This window comes from Nerophis ophidion, linkage group LG18, assembly GCF_033978795.1.
Source record: "Nerophis ophidion isolate RoL-2023_Sa linkage group LG18, RoL_Noph_v1.0, whole genome shotgun sequence".
NCBI classification, from domain to species: domain Eukaryota; kingdom Metazoa; phylum Chordata; class Actinopteri; order Syngnathiformes; family Syngnathidae; genus Nerophis; species Nerophis ophidion.
This window is the reverse complement of record NC_084628.1, coordinates 24977914-24989310: the sequence shown is the minus strand read 5'-3', so window position 1 is coordinate 24989310 and position 11397 is coordinate 24977914. Positions and strand designations below refer to the sequence as shown.

Genomic DNA, 11397 nt, shown 5'->3' with positions numbered 1-11397 from the left:
CTCGCATAACTGAAAACTTGACACCTCATTGGCTGTTTCTGGGACAGGCTTTATTTCTCTGGGCTTAGTTTGCCTGAAATGGGTCTCGAGTTTTGAAGCAACGGATATTTCTGCATTTAATTTGATCAAACAATATTTAAATGCACATATTTAACAAATATATCAGCATGATATGATGGGGGAAAAAACAGTTCACAAACGCAAATTAAGAATAAAACTTTGGTTATAAAGACATAAATTAACCTCCATAGGCTTCCCCTTTTTTAGTTGTAATTTTATCAAATGCTCCCGGGCCGCAGTTTGGTTCTCAAGAAAAGCACAAGAAGAAACGATCGAACCATCACAAGTTTGATGTGCGATGATTCCATTTTATTGCCATAATTGTCACAAAGAATAAAAGAAAATATTTAAAACAGTTGTTTTATTTCTTTTGTACACAGTAAGAAAGTTTCTGCAACACATGACACAAGAATCAGAACGATGACAGACAGGCCAGGTCCAAAAGACCAGATAGATACAGAGCCAGGTCTGGACCAGGACCACGTCCCGACTGTCAGGGTCCAAGGCGGAAAAAGTAATAAAAAAAAACAAAAACAAAAAAAAAAGGTGATCGTTTGTTTCCTCTAAAAGGTCACAATAACAATTTGGACTCGTCTTTCGTCCTCGTGGTCCACACTGAAACGAACGCTTTCTGCCCTTCCGCCGTCTGCTCGCCTGCCGTAAACGAGTCACTGCTGCAAGATGGGGGAAAAAAAAAAAACACAGAATGACAACATTGTAGATTGACTTTCTTCTCTCCCGCCATCCTGCCACCGTCTGACAGGAAACGAGTCGATGTTAAGTAGCGTGGATGAAAAGATGGGAGGAGTGACAGCGAAATGGAAGGAGGGAAAAGACGAGAGCGCAGATTATAGGTAAGTCTGGTGCTGTGGCGTGTAGCAGCGCCACCTAATGGCGAAAGTGTTCTTCAGTGTGGACCAATCAGAGACCATTTGTATTAAAATCAGATTTAAATCAGAGATAGCGTAGCATATGGACTAGCTTTTGCTGCCTCCTGTCAGACTGATTGTACTCAGGAGTGCCCCCTGTGGATATAAGAAGAGCATCAGTGGGAGGAGCTAATAAAGCACACTGATATATACTTGAGTCGCCATGGCGACGATTAGCAAAAGTAACGTTTGTTCATCTTTAAAGATTAGGGGAGGAAGGGTTCTGTTTAATGACTACCGCACTTTAACGTCTTCCAATGACAAGTGGGGGGAGGGGAGGGACCAGGTGTGACATCACAGTAAGCTGACGTGTAGGCGGGGCTGAGAAACCCAAACATGCATTGACAAGATGCCCGTTGAGTGCTTATTATTCTAAGAATAAATAATTTGCTCCAACTGCGAAGAAGAAAGAGGAAGAGGGAAAAAGAGGGGGGTGTCGTCCACTTGCCAGTAAGGAACGCGACGCTGCGTGGCGTTCCAACTCGTCTTTCACATATATCTTTCTTCATGTTCGAGTTCACTATCACAAACGTCAAGCCCCCCCCCCCCACCCCCCCCCCCCCCCCCCCCCAATGCCCCCACCCCTCAAACCGGCCGCGGCGGCCTTCATCAGTCTTAGGGTTTTTCTCGGGGAATCACCTCCTCTCGTGGCTTGGCGCCGCCAAAGATGGCGGAGTTGGGGTTGGCGACCTGGTTGAGTGGCTCGGAGACGGTCCGAGGCTTCAGCTGCAGGCGAGGCCGCTGCGCCCGCTCCTCTGCAACGAGAAACGCAAACAAAACGTTGCACCTTGGGAGGAGAAGGGGATGATTACACCAGGGGTGTCCAAACGCACGCCTTTTGGATATTTTTCATTTTCAAAACCCAATACAATATTTACAGTATGTAACCATTAGAGCTTCCCTCTAATTTTGCTGAGTGTTAAAGCTCCCGGACTCAAAAAAGGGTCTGTCAATAAAATGTTACCAAGTCATATATTATTTTTCTTATTTTGCTTTCAACGCGAAAATATCCACACATCAACTTTAGATCCAAAGTTAATGTTTTTGTCGTTTTTATATATTATTGCTCCCCCCAAAAAATGTGAAAAGTGGAATATTTGATGTGAAGTAATTGGAGCCTTAAATATATAAATATTTCATAACAACATTGCTTTTGATTCATTATTATATTTTGAACTATGAGTTAAAAAAAAATCACTCTCAGGGATCCAAAAGGCTTATCCATCCATCCATCCATTTTCTACCGCTTGTCCCTTTTGGGGTCGCTGGAGCCTATCTCAGCAGCATTCGGGCCCCTATTCATAAAAGTATTAGAAGTCATATCATGACCCACCCACCCCTACATTTTAAACGCTTTCTGTTGTCTACACAGAGGCCCTGGGCCCACTCAAATATGTACACGGAATCATTCATCTTACTCTTGATTTGAATCATATTCAATAATGATATATAACCTATTATATATAACCTTACAGTTTACAACCTTTTCAAATGATATTAAAGCACATGTTAATCACAAATATTATTTATTTATGACAAACATTAGGCTTAGGTCAGACTTATTAGAAAAATGTATACTAATCATATATACTGCATAAGAAGAGACTCATAAATAACTGATAAAAATAAATGTGCATACAATTATGTTGTACTTTTAAGTCATGAATTAAACCAGTGGTTCTCAAATGGGGGTACGCGTACCCCTGGGGGTACTTGAAGGTATGCCAAGGGGTACGTGATTTTTTTTTAAATATTCTAAAAAAATAGCAACAATTCAAAAATCCTTTATAAATATATTTATTGAAAAATAGCAAATAGCAACAATTCAACAATCCTTTATAAATATATTTATTTAATAATACTTCAACAAAATATGAATGTAAGTTCATAAACTGTGAAAAGAAATGCAACAATGCAATATTCAGTGTTGACAGCTAGATTTTTTGTGGACATGTTCCATAAATATTGATGTTAAAGATTTCTTTTTTTGTGAAGAAATGTTTAGAATTGAGTTGATGAATCCAGATGGATCTGTATTGCAATCCCCAAAGAGGGAGTTTATTTAAGTTGATGATTACTTCTATGTGTAGAAATCTTTATTTATAATTGAATCACTTATTTATTTTTTAACAAGTTTTAATTCTTTTTATATCTTTTTTTCACAAATAGTTCAATAAATACCACTACAAATGAGCAATATTATACAATTTCATAAATCAGAAACTGATGACATATTGCTGTATTTTACTTCTTTATCTCTTTTTTTCAACCAAAAATGCTTTGGTCTAAATAGAGGTTACTTGAATTAAAACATTTTCACAGGGGGTACATCACAGAAAAAAGGTTGAAAACCACTGAACTAAACTGTCAATAAAATTAAAGTGCAAATAAAAACTTTAGTTATATTTTTTTGCACTTAAAAAACTTCTATGACTTTCACGCCAGAGTTCTTCTGTTTGTTTGATATTGTCATTCCTGCCACAAGTGGTGGAAATGTGTATTACAACCATACGAACCACAGCTGAGAAACTGGAATTTTTGGGCGGCCCGCGGTTAAGAAACACTGGTCCACATAACATGAAATGGTGGTTCTTTGGTAAAAAATTTACAAAGATTATATTTTACAGAATGTTCTCTGGCCGCTTTCTGATGCGGCGTTTTAAGGACGGGTTTATTTCCGTGACTCCACTTCGACCGCATCTTTTCCCCGCCCACTTTGTTGTAGTTTTTAGCGCTTCCATATGGAGTCCAATGACAGATATAAGTGAGAACTATACACCACTTTGCATTATCAACGACAACAGCAGACGATGCATGTGCACAGACAAGCCAGTCTGCAAGATAAGAGGAAAAAAGGAACTTATTGACTACAGCAGGTGTTCTTAACCCTTTTCATCTTGGGGCCCACTCCAATAATACTGAATTAGTAATCTTACTCTTGACTTTAATCCATCCATCTTCTTCCGCTTATTCGAGGTCAGGTCGCGGGAGCAGCAGCCTAAGCATGGAAGCCCAGACACTCCTCTCCCTAGCCCATTTGTCCAGCTCTTCTAAGGGAATCCCGAGGTGTTCCCAGGCCAGTTGGGAGACATAGTTTTCCCAACGTGTCCCGGGTCTTCCCCGTGGCCTCCTACCGGTCGAACGTGCCCGAAACACCTCCCTAGAGAGGCGTTTGGGTGGCATCCAGACTAGATGCCCGAACCACCTCCTCTGGCTCCTCTTGATGTGGAGGAGCAGCGGCTTTACTTGGAGCTCCTCCCTGATGGCAGAGCTTCTCACCCTATCTCTAAGGGAGAGCCCCGCCACACGGCGGACGAAACTCATTTCGGCCGCTTGTACCCATGGTCTTGTCCTTTCGGTCATAACCCAAAGCTCATGACCATATGTGAGGATGGGAACGTAGATCGACCGGTAAATAGAGAGCTTTGCCTTCCGGCTCAGCTCCTTCTTCACCACAACGGATCGAGATCACGATCCACTCTTTCCTCATTCGTGAACAAGACACCGATGTACTTGCACTCCTCCACTTGGGGAAGGGTCTCCCCCCCAACCCGGAGATTGCAGTCCACCCTTTTCCGAACGATGGACTCGGACTTGGAGGTACTGATTCTCATCCCAGTCGCTTCACACTCGGCTGTGAACCGATTCAGTGAGTGCTGAAGATCCTGGCCAGATGAAGCCATCAGAACCACATCATCTGCAAAAAGCAGAGACCTAATTCTGCAGCCACCAAACGGGATCCCCTCAAAGCCTTGACTGCGCCTAGAAATTCTGTCCATAAAAGTTATGAACGGAATCGGTGACAAAGGACAGCCTTGGCGAGGTCCAACCCTCACTGGAAACGGGTCCGACTTACTGCCGGCAATGCGGACAAAGCTTTGACACTGATCGTACAGGGAGCGGACTGCCACAATCAGACAGTCCGATACTCCATACTTTCTGAGCACTCCCTACAGGACTTCCCGAGGGACACGGTCGAATGCCTTCTCCAAGTCCACAAAGCACATGTAAACTGGTTGGGCAAACTCCCATGCACCCTCAAGGACCCTGCCAAGAGTATAGAGCTGGTCCACAGTTCCACGACCAGGACGAAAACCACACTGTTCCTCCTGAATCCGAGGTTCGACTATCCGGCGTAGCCTCTTCTCCAGTACACCTGAATAGACCTTACCGGGAAGGCTGAGGAGTGTGAACCCACGATAGTTGGAACACATTCTCCGGTTCCCCTTCTTAAAGAGAGGAACCACCACCCCGGTCTGCCAATCCAGAGGCCCCGCCCCCGATGTCCACGCGATGCTGCAGAGTCTTGTCAACCAAGACAGCCCCACAGCATCCAGAGCCTTAAGGAACGCTGGGCGGGTCTCATTTACCCCCGGGGCCTTGCCGCCGAAGAGCTTTTTAACTACCTCAGCAACTTCAGCTTAAGAAATAGGAGAGCCCACCACAGATTCCCCAGGCACCGCTTCCTCATTGGAAGATGTGTTGGTGGGATTGAGGAGGTCTTCGAAGTATTCCCTCCACCGATCCACGACGTTCACAGCACATCAAAGTCAGCAGAACACCATCCGCACCATACACGGTGTGGACAGTGCACTGCTTCCCCTTCCTGAGGCGGCGGATGGCGGTCCAGAATCACTTCGAAGACGTCCTGGACTCGTTTTCCATGGCTTCCCCGAACTCCTCCCATGTCCGAGTTTTTGCCTCCGCAACCGCTGAAGCCGCACACCGTTTGGCCTCTCGGTACCTGTCCGTTGCCTCCGGAGTCCTATGAGCCAAAAGAACCCGATAGGACTCTTTCTTCAGCTTGATAGCATCCTTCACCGCCGGTGTCCACCAACGGGTTCAAGGATTACCGCCACGACAGGCACCAACTAGCTTGCGGCCACAGCTCCAATCAGCTGCCTCGACAATAGAGGTGCGGAACATGGTCCACTCGAACTAAATGTCCCGCACCTCCCTCGTGACATGTTCAAAGTTCCTCCGGAGGCGGGAATTGAAACTCTCTCTGACAGGAAACTCTGCCAGACGTTACCAGCAGTCCCTCACAATGCGTTTGGGCCTGCCAGGTCTGTTTGGCATCCTCCCCCACCATCGCAGCCAACTCACCACCAGGTGGTGATCGATAGAAAGCGCCGCCCCTCTCTTCACCCGAGTGTCCAAAACATGAGGCCGCAAAGTTGATCATCGAACTGCGGCCTAGGGTGTGGTGCCAAGTGCACATATGTTTGAACATGGTGTTTGTTATGGACAATCTGTGACGAGCACAAAAGTCCAATAATAAAACACCACTTGGGTTCAGGTCCGGGCGGCCATTCTTCCCAATCACGCCTCTCCAGGTTTCACTGTCGTTGCCAACATGAGCGTTGAAGTCCCCCAGTAAGACAAGGGAATCACCCGGGGAGCACTTTGAGGTACTCCCTCGAGTGTACCCAAAAAGGGTGGGTACTCGGAACTGCTGTTTGGTGCGTAAGCACAAACAACAGTCAGGACCCGTCCCCCCACCCGAAGGCGGAGGGAGGCTACCCTCTCGTCCACTGGGTTGAACTCCAAAGTGCAGGCTTTGAGCCGGGGGGAAACAAGAATTGCCACCTCAGCCCGGCAACGCCAGAGTGGAGGAGAGTCCAGCCCCTCTGGAGAGAAGTGGTTCCAAAGCCCTTGCTGTGCGTCGAAGTGAGTCAGACTATATCCGTCCGGAACTTCTCCACTTCGCGCACTAGCTCAGGTCCCCCCCCAAACTTATATCTAACCTACTTACAGTTTAACAGGATAATCATTTTTAAATGATATGAAAGCATGTGTTAATCACAAAAAATATTATCAAGACTTCAGTCAGGCTGTTTAAAAAATAAATACTAAAGGACATAAAACTGGTGAAAAATAAATGAACTGTACATACAATTACACATTGCTAAAATAAATACATTTGACCTGAATTAATAACAAATAAAGAATAGCATGTTTGTTTCCTAAATAAACTGTCAATAAATTAAAGTGCAAATTAAAATACAGCATCAATTTAGTCATAATTTTTGCACTTGAGAAACTTCTCCATGATTTTAGCTCCAGATATCTTCTGTTTGTTTCGGATTGCCATTACTGTCTAAAGTGGTGGAAACGCGTATTACAATTACTGCGGCCCCACATCGACCACAGCCGAGAAAGATATTTTTTTGGCGGCCCAACAAAAAACACTGAACGACAACAACAGGGACTATGATGGCAGACACGCGCAAGGCACTCTGGGTATATTTATACCATAGATGGACAATTCGTTGATGGTTTTCCTTTTTTAAAACATCACTAATTGTGCAAATTCCAAACATCTGATTTGGCAGGAGTACGAAGGAAAGCAAGATTGTTTTAAAATTATATCCGCAATGCCTCCACGGTTTGATTTTACATTTTGGGGATTCATGCAGACCCAACCGCAGATACCAATAGGTAAGAAAAGCTGTTTTTGTTTAAGGGGCACCTTTCAAAAGAAGTCATACATCAAACTGTTTTTTTTGTTTTTTTACTTCAAACGCTTACATTTCTAGATCTATCTGCCGATTATAAGTTGTTATTTTTTGAACAATGACAATTTTAAAGTAAAAAAAACCTGCCTGCATCACAGCTTTGTGTTAGTGGAGTGCAAGACTACTTTGAAAGAGAGATTATTAATCTCAATGAGACTTTACTGGGTAAATTTCTAAAAAAAAAAAAAAAAAGGGCCAATATAGCAAAATTTTTTTTGTTACATTGCACCAGTTTGCTCTTTGGAAATCCACTTTTTATGTTTTTTCTCTTTTGGTCATAGCATTTTTTACTTTTAAAACATTAACTGTTGGCCGCACTTTGGACACCCCTGGATGAGACAAAAGAAAAACAGGTACCTTCAGACGGTTCCCTAAAATCTGACATTGCTCCGCGGGGCGGGCCATCTCTGAAGCGACTCATGGAGCTGCCGCCCGCGCCTGGCCCCGCCGCCCCCCTTCTCTCACCGGGACGGCTGCTGCCACGACTCCGCCCTCCCATGAAGTCATCCTCTCGGAAGGCTGCAAACAGACAGCGGTGAGACCGGCTGCAGTGAAAAGAATGATGAACGCAGCCGGGTCAAAGGTCGTGACCACCTAAATGACAACACTAGGAAATGCACCTTCATTCCCCCACCCTAGTCCGCGCACTTTGATGCCTGGTCACGTTCACGCAGCGTGACATGTCCCCAACCCTCCCTCCACATGTGTCACTTCATGCCTAAACATGATAGAAGCGTCCTTTCATCTGATTGGCTGATGACCAACAGCCCTTTTGATTGGTCCGCACCTCCACCCGATTGATCGAAGAAGTCCTCGCGACCGTCACGTCCTCCTCGGGGGCCGCCTCGGTACCCTCCACGGCCTGCGGACAACACGGGAGTTTGAGACTGAGAGGGGGAGGGGCTTGACACTGAGAGGGGAGGACTTTGAGGTTCAAAGAGGGAGCGAAAGCATGAGGTGAGGAGCTTAGGAAGTGGAAAGATCACTCGGAGGTGTCGGAGGAGCTGAAGAGCAGAAGAGGCGGAGGAGCCCGTTGCGTGTTAGTAGTGTGTCAGCCAATCAGACGTTAGGACACTTGCCGCAAGTTACGGCCTTCACCAAGTGGCAACAAAAAACCTCCGAGGAAAGTGAACACAGCGAAAAAGCTAACTACAACTACACAAAGTAGCATTGTTATAGCAAAACTGTTTGCAAATGCGTATCTCAATCTGTGCGTCTGTAAACCGATTGACGTGTCCGTGTACCAACTTGTCTCTGTATCAATCTGTGTGTGAGCGTAATCAGATTTTTGAGTGTGTATTTTAATTTTTGTATCCTGAAAAAAAAAAAAAATCTGTATTTCGATATGTCTGTGTTAGGGTTGTTCCGATACGTTTTGGTACTTTTCGAAAAAAGGGGACCACTAAAACATGGCATTATTGGCTTTATTTTAACAAAAAATGTTACTGTACATTTAACATATTGGAATCGAAGAACAATTTGGTCCTTAAATAAAATAGTGAACATACAAGACAACTTGTCTTTTAGTAGTAAATAAGCAAACGAAAGCTCCTAGTTAGTCTGCTGACGTATGCAGTATCATACTGTGTCATTTATCATTCTATTATTTTGTCAAAATTATAAACGACCAGATGTAAAAATTGATTATTAATCCACTTGTTCATTTACTGTTAATATCTAGGTATTTTCCGTTTCAACATGTTCTATCAACACTCCTGTTAAAATGTAATAATCACTTATTCTTCTGTTGTTTGGATACTTAACATTAGTTTTGGATGATACCACACATTTAGGTACAAGTAATTACAGGATCATACATTGGTCATATTCAAAGTCCTCATGTGTCCAGGGACGTATTTCCTGAGTTTATAAAGATATACATTTTTAAAAAAGGAAAAAAGATTTTGTGACGATAAAAAATATCAATGTACTCATAGGAGTATTGACTAGATACACTATCGTACTTGGTAACATTACAGTGGATGTCAGGTGTAGATCCACTAAAGCCAGCAATGTCATGACGACGCGCCGTAATGCCCGTTAAAAAAAGAAATAAGAAACAGTATAGTACCGTTTTTGATTCATTGGTACCGCAATATTATACTATACTGTACAACCCTAGTCAGTGTATTCAGATTTGTGTGAAGCAGGAACCCTGATTGGCTGTCTTTTCACAAGTCACTTTTGCGACACTTCTGCCGTGTAAGAGTTGTGTGTCCGTGCAGCGAACGTGTAAAAGAACTTCTGCAACTTCATCTTTCTAGTCAGCGCATTGCACCCACTCACTGTGTTGAAGAGTACAACAATGGACTTTTGATCGCTCGCTATAAATAAAAGTTCATGCTTTAGCAGTAACTTAGATGTCAGAAGTATTTTTTGTCTTCCTGCTTCACACAAACCTGAATACACATTTTTTAACACACAAAATCCCACTCACAAATCGAAATACAGACACACAAATTGAAACACAAATGTGGATCTAATTAAACACACACAAAAATCCAGACACTTAACTCAAATCAACACATGATCTAATCGCACGCACACACACACACACGCAAACTCTTGTATTTGTTACCTTCTTGACAACTCTGAAAAATGCCTACCTCTTTAGAACCACCTTTTCCAGATTTATAACGGTTTGTATTTACAACATTAATAATATATATATGCTTTACAAATAAAAAAGCTTGTTGTGAAAAATGAGTTACAATTTCACAAGAAAAACGTAATTTTACTCAATGCAAGTCAACATTTTACAAGACTGAACATTTGTACAATATTATGATAAAAGTTGGAATTGTACTCAATAACAGTCGCACTTTTACAAGAAAAGCTTAAAATGTGGGCAATTTTATGAAAAGAGTCGTAATTTTACTCGACAAAAGTCACAATTTTATAAGAAAACTTAAAAAATTTAGCAATATTATAAACTGAATTTTTACTTGCCAAAATTATCCCAAGTCATAATTTTACTCCAAAAATGTCACAATTTTACAATAACAAAAAAATGGCAATATTTTGACAAGTCACAATTTTATATGACAAATGTCACCATTTTGCATTAAAAAGTAACAATTTTACGAGAAAATCTTGCAATATTACAGAAACCGAAATAATATGAGAAATTGTTCCCAATTTTATAGGAAAAAAGTTGACACATTGTGAGAAAAAACACTGCTTTTAGTTATTTTTTTGTTGGTAATTGGTTTTTAATCATCTTTATTTACTTTAAGTTATTACGATATATCTCTAAATACATTTGTTTTAATTTTTATAAATTTTGGCCGAAGGAGGTGCATTGCAATTTCTTGGACACACTTGTGTTGGCCAGAGGGGAAGCACTTCAAATTTTTACACAGACTTATTATAGCTTTGATTTAGGCATTTGCAAATAGTTTTGCTACAACAATACTTGAGAACATGGATTCCCTGGCGATGTGATGAAAATAAAGAGTGACATCACAAACGCCTTCCTCGTTTGTTCTTGTGTTTGTACCTCGGCCCTCGTCTTTAGGGAAGCCAAAGCCGGCTCCTCCTCGCGGTTGTCTCCGTCCCTCTGCGATGTCCACCCGCAGAAATGTGTCCTCTAACTCCTGCGGGGGGGGGGGGGGTCAGATGTGTGGTGACCATCACACACCTCAAACACACTTCAGACATAAAGAAACCGAAGCTACTCACAGCGCCGTCGTATGTTAACGCCTCTTTAAGAGATTCCAGATCATCAAACTCCACATAGCAAAAACCTGCAATAGATCAAAAACAACATGTCAGGGAGGACACAGCATTGTACACAACGAAGGGGTGGAACGATTCACTAAATCCACGGCTCGGATCTTAACATTGTTTGTGGTCACGGTTAATGGTTTGGTTCAGTGTACATTGTTGTT

General features: G+C 42.7%; 1 protein-coding gene across 3 annotated transcripts in view; it reads right to left on the bottom strand.

Moving 5' to 3' along the window:
• Positions 1-347: 347 nt before the first annotated feature.
• Positions 348-11397, bottom strand: part of eif4h (eukaryotic translation initiation factor 4h) — a 40169-nt gene continuing 29119 nt past the window's right edge. Inside the window, exons 3-8 of one of the 3 annotated variants that reach the window (XM_061877834.1) lie at positions 11189-11253; positions 11007-11103; positions 8295-8369; positions 7865-8026; positions 1629-1744; positions 348-734 (exon numbers count right to left, since the gene is read on the bottom strand). In XM_061877834.1, coding sequence (XP_061733818.1) covers positions 729-734; positions 1629-1744; positions 7865-8026; positions 8295-8369; positions 11007-11103; positions 11189-11253 — 521 coding nt within the window. In that variant the 3' untranslated portion in view covers positions 348-728. Of the gene's footprint in view, positions 735-1604; positions 1745-7864; positions 8027-8294; positions 8370-11006; positions 11104-11188; positions 11254-11397 lie in introns of those variants that run through there. The other 2 variants (XM_061877835.1, XM_061877833.1) reach the window with 2 other exon arrangements.